This window comes from Scyliorhinus canicula, chromosome 2, assembly GCF_902713615.1.
Source record: "Scyliorhinus canicula chromosome 2, sScyCan1.1, whole genome shotgun sequence".
In the NCBI taxonomy this organism is placed as follows: domain Eukaryota; kingdom Metazoa; phylum Chordata; class Chondrichthyes; order Carcharhiniformes; family Scyliorhinidae; genus Scyliorhinus; species Scyliorhinus canicula.
In genome coordinates, this window is record NC_052147.1 from 139,072,607 (window position 1) to 139,087,295 (window position 14,689).

At 49.5% G+C, this 14,689-nt stretch overlaps 1 protein-coding gene across 3 annotated transcripts in view; it reads right to left on the reverse strand.

The window, feature by feature from the left end:
- Nucleotides 1-14,689, reverse strand: part of LOC119958607 (fibronectin-like) — a 136,352-nt gene that overhangs the window by 26,535 nt on the left and 95,128 nt on the right. For 2 of the 3 annotated variants that reach the window (XM_038787090.1, XM_038787106.1), the window contains 7 exons: nucleotides 13,747-14,016; nucleotides 12,175-12,362; nucleotides 6,911-6,998; nucleotides 5,149-5,325; nucleotides 4,381-4,470; nucleotides 2,581-2,760; nucleotides 1,242-1,331 (listed from right to left, as the gene is read on the reverse strand). In XM_038787090.1, coding sequence (XP_038643018.1) covers nucleotides 1,242-1,331; nucleotides 2,581-2,760; nucleotides 4,381-4,470; nucleotides 5,149-5,325; nucleotides 6,911-6,998; nucleotides 12,175-12,362; nucleotides 13,747-14,016 — 1,083 coding nt within the window. The remainder of the gene's footprint in view (nucleotides 1-1,241; nucleotides 1,332-2,580; nucleotides 2,761-4,380; nucleotides 4,471-5,148; nucleotides 5,326-6,910; nucleotides 6,999-12,174; nucleotides 12,363-13,746; nucleotides 14,017-14,689) is intronic. The other variant, XM_038787098.1, reaches the window with a different exon arrangement.

The window sequence follows — 14,689 nt, forward strand, 5'->3', positions numbered from 1 at the left end:
TGCTCTGGGTTGGTACCTGAAAGTTGGCACAATGCTAAGGGAGCAGAACTGCACCCTGGGAAAACTCAGAGAAAAATACAAGGAGCAGGAGTAGGCTGCAGAGCCTCAAGAACCTCCTTCACCATTCAACCATCTTGTACATCAGCTCCTGTCCTATCCTCAAAACTCTGACCCCAATAAAAGAATGATAACTACATATCATAAGCTAGCCAAAATGTTGAAATGAGTTGCTTCTTGCATGGCAACTGTCCCTGCAACAGAAACTCATCAGTCATGCACACTTCCTGTCAAAATTTATCAGCAATTCTTCCAACAGTTTGCAATGCAAAGTTATGGCAGCATTCAAAGCCACTCCAAATAAATTTCTCATTCTAAGCTTTAGCGAGTTAACTATTCCACGAGTGAGCATTACTAAGTCAGATGCCTCAAAGACAGTGGGGGAGGCGTTGCCACCCTGAGCCTCGACTAAGAAGAGAGATGGGCAGTTAAATGATTCTCCGTGAGCTGAATTCCAGACCAGCCTTAAATCTGGAGCCATGCCTTTATTAGGAACTCACTGGTAACTCCGAAAAACAGTCTTGTTGATTAAACCCTGTACCTTTCTGAAGTACAAACATCTGGCTTTCGTTCTGAATCCCACCCTTTCCTTGTAAGCGCAGCTATGACCTATCGCAAGCGAAACAAAATACAGGAAGAGCGATGGTCTCATGTTAAGTTGCGATTGGTTCCAACAAAGTCTCACGCGAGACTATTACGAACACGCACATTAGACCACTCGGCCCCTCGAGCCTGCCCTGCCATTCAATAAGATCATGGCTGACCTGATTGTAATCTCAAACCCACATTCCAGCCTACCCCTTATAACCTTTCAACCCCTTGCTTATCATTGCCTTAAAGATATTCAATGACTCTGCCTCAACCACCCTTTGTCTCTGTCAGGAAAACAAATGATCATCCCTGTCCTGAATGGGTGACTTTTATTTTTAAACAGTGACCCACTACTTCTAGATTCTCCCACGAGAGAAAACATCCTCTCCACATCTACCATGTCAAGACCCCTCCGGATCTTATATATTTCAATCAAGTCGTCTCTTACTCTTCTAAACTCTAGTTCATGCGAGCCTAGCCAGTCCAGCCTTTCATCATAGGTTGATGTTAGAAAGTAGCTTGAACAAAATGAAGAGAGTGTGATGCACTGAACTGTCCAGTCTTCCTCTCACTCATTGCAAGAGATGCCTTACCTGTGGTTTCCTTCCCACTCAGTGGCTCACTCTTTAGAGAGTCATGAACAGCTCTTATGAGGATGGTATATTCAGTTCCAGGCCGCAATCCTGTAGGGGAGGGAAGAACACCCAGCCATTTAAAGTTTCCTTTGAATTGAAAACATTCAAAATAATAGTTATTCTAGATACTTCCTGGGGGAAATGAAAGCCAACGGGATGGATTACCCGTTTGTGAGACGATGGGCTGGATTCTCCATTCTGGAGAGTGAGTCCCATGCCGGTGTGAAAACGGTGGCATTTTATGCCAGGAAAACTGCCGCAAAATGACCACCGATTCCCTGTTCCGGGAGACTAGCAGCCAGGCAGCATAGAGCTCCCAGCTCTAGCTGAAGTGATTTGATTTGTTATATTGTCACATGTACTGAAGTACAGTGAAAAGTATTTTTCTGCGGCCGAAGGAACGTACACTGTACATACAGAGTAGACAAACGAATAATCAACAGAGTACATTGGCAAATGGTACATCGACCAAACAGTGATTGGTTACAATGCGGAACAAAGGGCCAAACAAAGCAAATAAAGCAAATACATGAGCAAGAACAGCAGAGTGCGTCGTGAATAGTGTCCCAATCCAAAGCCCCTCCTGCCCACGGAACGGCTCCCACCCACCGACTGTGGCGGCGCTGGACTGTGCGGCAGAGATCCCGCTTCGAATCCCAGCTTGGGTCACTGCCTGAGCGGAGTCTGCATGTTCTCCCCGTGTCTGCGTGGATTTCCTCTGGGTGCTCCGGTTTCCTTTCACAGATCCCTAAAGACGTGCTTGTTAGGTGAATTGGGCATTCTGAATTCTCCCTCCGTGTACCCAAACAGGTGCCGGAGTGTGGCGACTAGGGACTAGTCACAGTAACTTCATTGCAGTTTTAATGCAAGCCGACTTGTGACACTAATAAAGATTATTATTATTACATCTCCCTTAGCCTTCTCTCCCAGAGTAGGACATTCCCAGATTCATTGCTTTCTCCGTACAACAGAAGGATCACATCCCGAATGTAGGATAGAAATGAGAGACCACCGTATCAAATAATGTGTGACCAAAATGGGTAAAGAGCCTATCAATACAATGACAAGAGCTCCTATTGTATTTTTAGAATTGGGCCTACTGAAAATGGCAGGCCATGGGCCTGTGGTCAATCCAATTGGGACTAAGTGCTTTGTTAAACTACTCAGTAGAATTTAGCACCCTTCAAGGTTTTGACCTATGTAACCCAGAGTGTGAACCTAACTGGAAACCTCCAGGATCTGCCGCCTTGCATTTGCGATCACAGTGGGTGAGGTGGGGGGTGGGGGTCAAGTTTACCTGTGATCATTGCTTCTTTGGCTTTGTCTGTTGGCTGTGGGTCGAGCTCCAGTGGGCGCTCCCCCATGGCGTTGTAGGTGATGAAGTAGCCGGTGATCTCGGCGGCAGGCTGTTGCCACGTGAATAAGATGCTGCTGGGGGTCGTAGAGATGAATCGAAGATTTGATGGAGAATCGATTGCTGTGGTGGAAGAAGAGGGGTGGATGAGGTGGGGAAGGTGTGGAAACAGGAGAGATTAGTTATTTTTTACGCTTCACTGGAAAATCAACAAACACCCAACTTCCCTGGCCCTTGTGACAGATGTCCTGCTCCTGACTACAGGGCTATCCCACTCCGTGGCCTCCAAGGGGTGTTCAATCCCTCCCTGAGATTCCAGTTTCCTGAGCAGAGAACAGAGATTTCCCTTGGCAGCAGGGATCGTTCACTGGCAAAATGAACGGTGGATGGGGGGGGGGGGGGGGGGGGGGGGGGAAGGCTTTTGTCCCCTCCTTCCTATTCCCCAAACATTTTGTGTCTCACAAAATTAAAGGCAGGCGACCCCTCTCCCTTAACTGTGTGAAGAATTAAAAAAACACCTGACATGTTGCTGATGGTCACCTGAAGACGTCACATTAACACGTGACTGGTTTCAGCGCTGCCTCTGAGCAGCGTAGTGTCACCAGCCATGATCTCTGTTCACACAGCCGATGATTATTGGCATCCTCATTCTGTGATAGAAGCATTCGAGGATACTAACTTTCACATATCCAGCTGTCCACATGACAACAAAGCCCCCGGAGATTGATATAGCTGTGCCTTCCTTCGGCAGCATCGCAAGGAGGAGGCTGGAATCAAAATGGAGACTGAGGCGGTGGCACTGTGGTACTGTCGCTGGCCTAGTAATCTGGAGACTCAGGGTAATGCTCTGGGGACCTGGGTTAAAATCCCACCAGGGCAGATGGTGAACTTTGAACTCAATAGAAGTATGGAATTACAAACCTAAACAATTGTCGTAAAAGCCAATCTGGTTCACTAATACCTATTTTAGGGAAGGAAATCTGCCTCCCTTACCCGGTCTGGCCTACACATGACTCCAGATCCAAAACAATGCAGTTGACTCTTAAGCGCATTCTCAAGGGCATTTAAGGCTGGGCAATAAATGCCCTATAAGCCACCAACGTCACGTCCCATAACCAAATTTAAAAAAAGTATTGATGAGGGGTTCATTCCAAGACATCAACGGCTTTTAAAACATCAAATATCAGTAATGATCCATAACACAAAGCTCTGTCAGTGATGCAAGCTAGTAACTAATCTGTTATATATTAAAATTTGCGTTTTGTCCACGCTCATTATTTGGGCATCATCCGGTCTGCTGAGCTCATATGTGCCTCCTGGGTGGGGTTACATAGCTTCCACGTATGCACTCCTGCCTGCAGCTGGTCCTCCCCCAGCTAGATGGAGCCACAGAGGCCAATAATCCTCAGGTCCCACAGCCGTAACACCATTGATGCACTGCTTCAGAGAGCAAATGTTAAAACTAGCTTCCCTACTGCACTCCCCCTCCCCCATGTCCCTTTGCAGAGAGTGTCGAATTTGACATTGGGGGAAGTAGAGACTATCCCAGAGAATGTGACCAGAAGACACTGAAATCGCCAGGGTGGAGATTATGCTTAGTGGAAACTCTACTACAGTGATGTTTCCTCCTGATCGGATGCGGTTTGTGAATGAGTAAAACATAGAACAAGCGTTGCAAATTAAAACGGTAGCACCCGACAACGAACGAGACTCTTCCTCTCTCGCTCGGGTGGGCTTCCTCACCGGTTCGAGCTGTGGCTGTGGAGGGTGGACTGCGAGAATCGCCGCTCAGGGTATAGATGTTGATGTTGTACTCGGTGCCCGGCAGAAGGCCTGTGAAAGGAGAGGGAGATTTAAATATCCGCATCAAATCCAAAGGGGGAAATGTGCCACCGACACCAAAGTAATAAAACACGATGGCCGGGATTCTCCAATCCTGTGGCCAAGTTCTGACGCCGGCGTGAAAAGCCACACTAACCACTCCGGCATCAATGGTCCCCGATAATCAGGAATGCTCCCCTTCCTGGGGGCTAGGTCGGCGCCGGAGTGGTCCCACAGCTCCAGCTGGTGCGGAACGGCCGGCGTGAGACCGCGCATATGCGCTACAGGCGGCATGATTCCGTGCATGTGCGTGGGTTCCCGTCTCTGCGCCGGCCCCCGGGCAATATGGCGGAGCCCTACAGGGGCCCGGCGTGGAGGAACATAGGCCCCCACGGAACCAGTCCGCCCGCCGATCGGTAGGCCCTGATCGCGGGCCCGGCGACGCTGGAGCCCCCGCCCCCACCCCCACCCGGGGTGCAGGCCAGCCCCCGCAGACACACCTTCCAGGACCCGCTGCGTGGGACCTAAGTAACCCACGCAGGCGGGACTCGGCATAACTGGCCTCTTCGGTGCTTTGCCATTCTAAGATGAGACACGTTGCAACGTGATTGAAAAGCAAGTGTGAAGGATGGGTGGGGTCAGTAAAAGCCGCCTGAGGTATTTAATCCGCTGGATTCTCCTAACTTTTACCTGTGAGGGTAAACGTTCGCTGATCAGGCCCCACTGTCCTCTGGACCGTCCCGCTGCCGCTGGAAGGAACAGCGTCAATTTGGAATCCAGTGATGATCTCGGACTTGGTGCGCCACTGCAGCGTGATGCTGGTCTCCGTCACCCCACTGATGCGGATTCTCCTGGGCGAGCTGACATCTAGCAACAGAGCAAACCAGGTCACAACAACTTGTACTGATGAGGAACTTAACCCACAGCAAATCCCTCTGAGGGGCGGCAGCAGAAAATGCATCGAGCAGTGCAGCACTGAGCCATAAACAACGGTGGCTTGGTCCAAGAGGTAGATTTTAGGGGTGGTTTGGCCAAGGCACAGAGTGGAGTGATTTCAGGGGGGATCTCCAGAGCCGGGAATGGGGGGTGCTCTAGAGGCCAGATTTATGGAGTGTGGCTCTCGCAGAGGGCTATACGGACCAGAGGAAACAGGCAGGGAAATGTCGTGGAGGGATTTCAACCCAACGGCATGAATTTTAAAAGTCGCTGTGTTGCCAGGACAGCACCGAACGCACGGGGCAGTGCGAGTCAGGACGTAGGTAGCAGAGTTTCGGATCACCTCATGTTTGCTGAGTGTGTGAGGTGGGAGTAGCACATTGGAGGAGTTAGATCCAGGGGGATTCCAGCATCAAGTGGCATGGTGGCACAGTGGTTAGCATTGCTACCTCACAGCACCAGTGACCCGGGTTCAATTCTGGCCCTGGGTGACTGTGTGGAGTTTGCATGTTCTGCCCGTGTCTGCATGGGTTTCCTCCGGGTGCTCCAGTTTCCTCCCACAGTCCAGAGATGTACAGGTCAGGTGGATTGGCCATGCTAAATTGCCCTTTAGCGTCCAGGGAAGTGCAGTTTAGGTTATTGGATTATGGGGACAGGGTGGGGTGGATGGGTGAGTGGACATGGGTAGAGTACTCTTTCGAAGGGTTGGTGCAAACTTGATGTTCTGCACTGTTGGAATTCTATAATCTAAGATGGACTGATGGAGACCCAGCCACTTGCCACGTTGTGTATGTGGAAATATGTGGGGCTGGATTCTCCCAAAATGGGACTATGTCTCCATGCTGGCGTTTTACTCTGGAGATTCCTGTGAAAAAGATGAGCTGATTCAATGCCCAACAGGGGGCTAGCAGGGACCCGGGGAGCCTCACGCAACTTTGGCTGCAGATACGGGCCCCCGCCCTTCCAGTTTCAAGTCCGCACATGCGCACGGTGGCGGCCTCCAGCGGCCGCACCGAGCGCCATGGCGGCTCTGACCGCAGACCATCACAAAGAAACAAGGTCCCACTGATTGGCCCCGTGCCCTTGCATTTGACCGGCCTGATCACTGCCCTGGCTGCCATAAGGCCACCCCCGGTGCTGGATCAGCCACCCCCCCCCCCCCCCCCCCCCCAGGGCGGCCACGGACTGAATCCGCAGCCGCCGCGCGAGAGTCCCGACTGGCCATACGTGGTTAGAACCACGCCGTTGGGAAATCGGCCGGTCAAGATCGGAGTATCGCTGGGAGGGTATCTGGTAATGGCCCCCCAGCCGCGTAGCGTGATTTTCCGGGGCCAGGAGAATCGCCGGTGCAGCGCCGGGCGTGATCCGGTGAGAAACGTTGATTCTCCGCCCCGTGCCAAACGCGATTTCGGTGTGGAGCTGGGGAGGATCCAGCCCATGGTCTGGTTGTCTGGGCAATAGTTTATGTGTCCGTAAATAATATGGATATGCAAATGGAAGGGAACAAGATACTCACTGTCCAATGTTGTTTTGATGCCCTGCAGGGGCTGACTGGTTAATTCGTTCTTGATGGCGTATACCAAGATGTTGTATTTAGTTGCGACCTGATTTAACAAAGATTTACAGAGCAATTACTCAAGCACAAAAACAGATCATTTGCCCCAACTGGTTTATGCCAGTGTTTGTCCCCCTCCTGGGCCTCTGCCCACCCTTCCACCTCATCCTATGAGCGTATCCTTCTAATCTTCCCTCCCTCATGAACTTACCCATCTTCCCCTGAAGTGATTTTCTGCTGTTCCCCTCAGCACTCTGTGTGGTGGTGAGTCCACTTTCTCATCACCCTCTGCGCAACTTCTCCCGAATTCCCCACTGGATTGATTTAGTGAGTACCCTGTACCTGCGGCCACTAGTTTTGGGCTGACGCAAGTAAAAATTATCACCACGATGGCAACCTGATCAAACCAGTTGCATCGTTTTAATCACCGCACCCCTCAGCCTTCCCTTTTCTGAAGCAATTCGGATCAAGAATTGTTGTTCAAAGGGCAGCACGGTAGCACAGTGGTTAGCACTGCTGCCTCACGGCGCCGAGGTCCCAGGTTCGATCCCAGCTCTGGGTCACTGTCCGTGTGGAGTTTGCACATTCTCCTCGCGTTTACGTGGGTTTCGCCCCCACAACCCAAAGATGTGCAAGGTAGGTGGATTGGCCACGCTAAATTGCCCCTTAATTGGAAAAAATTAATTGGGTACTCTAAATTTTGTTAAAAAGAATTGTTGTTCAAAATTCTGGGGCTCAGGAACAGGGATAATCCATTCAGTCCCATCTCTTTGACTTGTATTTGAACTCAAGCACTCGTTGGATTCCTATGATTCCACCACCATTATTACAACGACAAAAGCTTGTCAGTGTGTCTTTATATGAAGCCTTTAATGTCCCAATACACTTTAGAAAAATTTCACATTGAGCCACAGGGTGGAACGGTAGCACAATGGGTAGCACTGTTGCTTCACAGTGCCAGGGTCCCACGTTCGATTCCCGCTTCGGTCACTGTCTGTGTGTTTCCACCAGGTGCTGTGGTTTCCTCTCACAAGTTCCAAATTGGTGAATTGGACATTCTGAATTCTCCCTCTGTGTACTCAAACAGGTGGCAGAGTGTGGCAGCTAAGGGATTTTCATAGTCACTTCATTACTTCAGGTGAATGTAAGCCAGGGATGTGACAATAATAAAGATCATTATTATTAGGAGATATTAGCGCAGATTATCTAAATTGTGAACAAAGGAGTGTATTATACCTAATGTGGGGGGGAGGGGAGGGGAGGGGAGGGGGGACGTGGTGAGAGGCAGACAGAGAAGCACGTAAAAATATATCAATCTCTGTTTTCAAATTTCTCAATTGAGTCTCACCCTCAGCTGTGTTTTGCTGGGAAAGTATCAGATTCCACTTGGTGTGAACGTAGCTTTATGGCAATTATTTAGCAAATTAATTCAGAATTCATAACTCCTCTATATTAAGGAATAAAGACCCACAGGGTAAGTGTGCCAACCATGGTGGCCAAGGAAAGTTAAAGATAGCATGGGATTAAAGGAAGAAGCTCATAATGTTGTAAGAGTAGGAATCCTGAGGGCGATTACAGTATTCAGCAAAGGATGACCACAGAGTTGATCGAGCCACAGACAATAGGATGAGAGAGTAAATGGTCAAGAAACAGCACAGGAAAAAGATTAGAATGTAAAAGGTTCTCTTGGTTTGTAGAATGGATGAGATTAGCAAAAATAAACATTGGTTCCCTTCCAAGTTGAGACCAAAATAATTGGGGAAATGGCATAGACATGAAACAAGTACTCCAACGTGAGCGAGCCTTTCAATGGAAATCCCAGCCTTTGTACCTGTCGGCGTATCTTTGCGATATATATTCCAGAAATAATAGGGAATCGTGGGTGTAGTAAGAATAAGGAACGGAATATCAAAGGAGAGATTAACGGAACTAAATGTGGGCAATCCTCTGGACCAGATGGCTTATTTGCTTTAAAAGAGATGGGACAAAGATTGTGGATAAATTAGTTTTGATCTTTCAGCATTCCCTTGAAAGCAAACGTAACCCACTACTCAAAAAAGGAGTAAGTGGAGAACTATAAATTAGTTATCAGGAAAAAATAGTAGCAGGAAGAACAGGAAGTCTATCATTGGGATGTGGTATCAGGGCACTTAGACAATCATAATATAATTGGACAGTCGAGTTGAATTTCCGAAAGCGTTGACTAATCCATTAAGAGTTTTATTGAAGATGAAACTAGTCAGATGGGGATATGGTATATTGGATTTTCGAAAGGCATTCAATAGGGTGCCACACTCGAGGTTTTTACACAGAATTAGGACCCTTGGGACTTGGGTAATATATTAGCATGCATTGAAGATTGGTCAATGGATTGGAACCAGAGAGCTGGAATATGTGGGTCATTTTCAATGACTTAATGAGGGGGACAAGCATAATGTATCCGAATTTGCTACTGTACAAAGCAAGATGGGAAAATCAGATGTGAGATGGAGGTAAAGAGGCTGCAGAGCATTTTGGACAGGTTTGGTGAATAAGCAAGAATGTGGAGTATAGGACTTCGGGTGGCAGCCATGGAGTGAGTGGTCACACATTTGATGGTTCCCGCTCAATTTGGATTTTTTTCAGTCTTTCCCCGCCCAAGGAGTGTAGTATTTGAGGACAAATGGTGCAGGAGTGCCCAGGGAAGGTAATACTCCTCTGGTGTGGCTAGTGTACGGATCAGCGGATGAGAAGCACCACGAGAAAGAAAGAGCAGTTGGAGCAGGAAAGTTTTTGTGGTGCGCCACAGGGAAAGATGGCAGAGGGCAAGGGGGTAGTGCTGCCTGACCAGTGGTCAACGGAGCAGCTGGTGGAGTTCTTCAATAACAAGCTCAGGAAGCACAGGAAAGGGGCCCTGGAAGACCTGGCCAAGGTGGTGGCCCTCTGAGATCTGGGAATGAGCAAGTTGAGCAGAGGCTGGTGTTCCAGGGCCGGGCGATTCAGAAAGTGGAAGAGGCGGTAGGAGAGCACAAGGAACAGTTGGCCTCATTTGTGGCGGAGTTGGAAGTGATGTGAGAGAGCCAGACGAGGCTGAGGGAGAAGGTAGAAGACCTGGAGAACCGCTCCAGGAGCCAAAATATAGGATTGTTGGGATACCTGAAGGCATTGATTGTGTAGAATCCGCAGTGGATGTGGCGAGTATGCTGGAGAAGTTGATAGGAAAAGGGGCCTTTAATCAGCCTGTCGATGTGGACCGAGCGCTGAGGAGTAGGCCGCAGGTGGAGGAGCCGCCATGGGCAATGGTAGTGCGTTGCATCACATTTTGGATAAGGAAAGAATCCAATGATGGGTGAAGCAGACCAAGAGGTGTACCTGGCAAGGGAGTGAGCTGGGCGCGGGGTTGGTGAAGAGGAGGGCCAGGTTCAACCGGATAAATGCTGCCCCCTTTGAGAAGGCGGGTTAAGTTTGCAGTATTATAGCCAACCCCTCTACAGTGACTTTTCAGAAATAGTGGGCTGGATTCTCCGTTTCTGAGGCTAAGTTCCGGCGTGAACGGAGAATCCACGGTGATTCACGGCAGGAAAATCGGTGCGAACCGCTCACCGATTTTGGTGCCGATGAGGGGCTAGCACCGGCACCGTGTGAAATGCCCACAGATCACGGAGAAAACAGCCTGAGAATGGCCGGGTACCGCGGCAGAGCAGGGCTGACGACTTGCACCAGTCGCACCGTAAATCATGGCGCCGGCCATACGCTAACCCTCAACCATCAACCGCGAACCCACAGCCCACCCCCTGGCCACCTTCCAGAAGTCCCCACAGCTCTAGAAGTCCCCCCTGGCAAGCGACATGGATCCCGTCCGCGTTTGGCGGCACTGGACACTGTCCGCAGCCGGCATGTCGGGTTCCCGATCGCTGGGACCACAAGTGCCCACGCTGTGGGGAACTCGGCCCATCGGCTTTTTGGTTGGCACCTTTACCGTTGCCGCCGGCTAGGTACTCCACGAGTTCTAAGGCTCTAAGCCCATGCGCCTGGAAGGTGACATTGCCCAAGGATGTGGGTAGGGGGGCCCACAAGCCCATTTAAACAAAAAATAAATTTAGAGTACCCAATTCATTTTTTCCAATTGAGGGGCAGTTTAACGTGGCCAATCCACCTACGCTGCACATCTTTGGGTTGTGGGGGCGAAACACAGGGAGAATGTGCAAACTCCACACGGACAGTGACCCAGAGCCAGGATCGAACATGGGACCTCAGCGCTATGAGGCATCAGCGTTAACCACTGCGCCACAGTGCTGCCCTCCACAAGCCCATTTAAGAGATCACGGCACCCTTTCAAAATGGTGACCCTATCTCTGAGGAGCCGGTCTAGCCAGTGCGTTTACTCCCCAGTGAGGAAAATAATTCCAAGTGTGGGCATGACCGGGAAGAAACTCCCCAGGGCCCAAAAAAGTCACTGTGTGGTTAGATAGCGGTGGGGAGCTCACTGACAGAGCGGGGAAGAAACTACAAGCAAAACCCGCCACAAATGACACTTTGAAACATTTTCGGGTCAGCACGATGGCCCAGTGATTAGCACTGCTGCCTCACGCTGCCGAGGACCTGGGTTCGGTCCTGGCCCCGGATCATGGTCCGTGTGGAGTTTGCACATTCTCCCCGTGTCTGCATGGGTCTCACCCCCACAACCCAAAGATGTGCAGGGTAGGTGGATTGGCCACGCTAATTGGAAAAAAGAAATGCTTGTTGGCACCTTTAGTCAGTGTGTATTGTCTAGAATTTAGAAGAATGAGAGGTGGTCCCATTGAAGCCAGGCAAAGGCCTTGACTGCCGGGATGCTAACAGATGCAGGGGAACATACAACATGGAGTCATGGTCCCAAAATTTGAGGTCGGCCATTTTGGATTGAGATGCTTCACTGTGTGTGGTTCTTTATAACTCTCTCACAACCAGAGGGTTGTGGATGTTCCCGTTTTAAGTACGGAGTGATAGATTTTTGTAAACTATGGAAAGAGGACAAAAAGATAGGAGCTGAGGGAAAAGATCAGGCATGAACTTGTTGAATGGTAGAACAGACTCGAGGGGCCGAAAGGCCTTCTTCTGTTCCTATTTCCGTTTAGCTTCCCATGCTGTGCGTGCTTCCTGATCTCACTCCTGAAGTGCCTAGTGCTAATTTTAAGGAACTTTACATCTCAGCAGCCAACAATTAAGTTGGAACTTTCTTTTTGCAATGGAAGAGGAAGACTCACCATGAGACCGGAGACTGTGGCACTCGTGTTCTCGGGGGTCAGATTCAGCTCCTTGCTCGGGCCATTCTTCTCCCTTGGTTTCACCAACACACGGTAGCCTGTCACCGGGGCATTAGGTGCATGCCAGCTAATAGTCATGCTCGTTGGAGTCACTTGAACGAACTCCAGGTCAGTCGGAGATGCAATGGCTGTGAGGCAAATAGAATTGGCAAAATGAAAGCAAGAACAAAAGGAAGTGCTGTCATCATGGTGATGTAAGAAACTAATTTGCTGATGTCATTTGGTGATGCAATTTGCACACAGCAAGCTTGGCAATAATGACCAAATATTCTGTTGTTTTGAGGGATAAGTATCAGCTGAGACACCAGGGAGAACTCCCCGTTTTTGGAATGGTGAAATTAGATTTGTCACATCTCCTGAAGAAAGGGAAAAGAAGGCGGAACTTTAGGGTCTTGTCGCAGTGGGGCGGGGCCTGGAATTGCGGCGAACCCTTCAAGAGTCCACCGACTTCCGTGGAACTGGAAGATCTCGGGGCTGGAAAACTTGGGAGAGCAGCCAAAAGTCCATTGGCTTCCAGTGGCACTGAGAAATCCTGGCCATTGTGTTTTTTGGTGGAAGACTACAGTGGCGGGTTCTGGGTGGAATGGCACTGTCCTTCCATGTTGGAGGGAGGACAAGGTTCTAGCCCAGACAACTAGGAGGCCTAAGTTCCCATCCTCTGCAATGATCCTTTGAGATCTGGGATTGGACCAGTTCTTGGCCTAGTTCTCAGTATCAGGCTGAAATTGAGTAATAGCCTCCTGGTTGCACTTTAGAGAGAAATGCTAATGTGAGGCAGGGGAAGGGATGAGAATAAGCCAATAGTGAATCATCCCTCTGTATACCCAGTTTTTTTTTGTATCCACTTCAGAGGTGCGGGCAAAGAATCCAGAGTCTGAGAGTTCAGACCGTGACAGCTTGAAACTCTAGATTTAAATTTAAAAATCTAGTATCAGGGAATGCTGTTGGATTGCCATTTACAAACCCAACCGGTTCGCTAATTGTCCTTCAGGGAAGGAAATGTACAGTCCTTATCCAGCCGATATATCACTCTTAGTCGTCCGCAAATTGATTGTCATCTAACCGACCTTTGAAGTGTTCAGCGAGCCCTGCAGTTGGATCAAACAAGTTAGTACGCTCGGAGGCCAAGCTTCCTGAGTTTAGACTGCCGCTCTACAGCATGCAACATGCAACTGAAACAACTCACAGCGCGCATGCAGAGAGACTGGGCCCAAAGGCCACTTGTAGCAAACAGAAGTCCATTTAAGAAGTTTCCACGTACAGCAACACGAGAGCTCATGACTGAAACTAAGGCAAGGTCTCCCGATAATAGCAGGATTATTACTCAAGAAAAGTGCAGTGAGTGGTGGATAGCTCTAGAATACACATTGCGTGCGTAAAATCATTCCCAGTCATTAACAGCCGTGCGTTCTCCAGGCGGGATTGACGAGGGATTCGATCAGGCCGGGACTTGGTGGTGTTGTTACTCACGGCCTTCTGTGCGTTTTGGTAAGTTCAGGTGTAGCCACTTGCCTGTGCTCTGCTTGCCTATCAAAGGGGTGCTCTCCTGGGAATCATACATGGCGTAGACCTGCACTGTGTACTCTGTTCCTGGCCGCAAGCCAACCAGCTCGGCAGAATCGTCCCTGAAGTGTGGGCTGGGCACGAGCTCACGGAGCCCATCCTTGGGGCTGGAATAGGTCACTCTGTATGCTGTGACCTGTCCCTCGGGCCTCTCCCAAGCCAGCCGGATAGAATCCACCTCGACGTCCGTGAACGTCAGCCCCTTTGGACGGTCGATGGCTGTCAGGTGAAGAAAGAAGGCGAAGCAACACACAGAACAAAAAAAAAAGTTAAGCGTCTCCTTCTGACCGGCTTGTTTCCAGTCGCAGTGTGCGACAACGGTTTGACATGGTGCGAGAAAATGAACCGCAGTACGTGCAACAGGAAGTATCTTGCAGGGGTGGGTTTGAGTCAAGTCTTCATATTCCCTTTCAGTGCTTGACAGACAAAGAGACCGTTTGCAAACCGTTCCCACACTTACCCCCCACTCCCCCTTAGCATTTTACTTCAGAATAGACAAGTACACTATTGCAGAACACATCTACATATCCAACAGCTCTTGAGGGTTAACAAGAATGGATATCTGATATAGTGATATCTCATATGGCTCACTGTGACTTATCATAGACCAATCAATGGAAAATGAGGCACAAATTTTCCATTCCATTCAGGCAGCAGATACTGAGACCTGATAGAGAGTAGGGGGAGGAGATGGCTGAGAGAGAGGGCTTCACCTAATCAAAGCAAAGAGACTCCATTTGTTAAGTTATAAAACAGCTTGTGACGCAGAACTTCATTTGACCTTTGAACCAGTGGCATGGACATGGTCTCCTTCGCAAACGTAAGGCACTGAAAAGGGACAGGCTCCTGCAACTGTCTGGTTTAGGCATACACAGTCGGGCTCACTTCACGC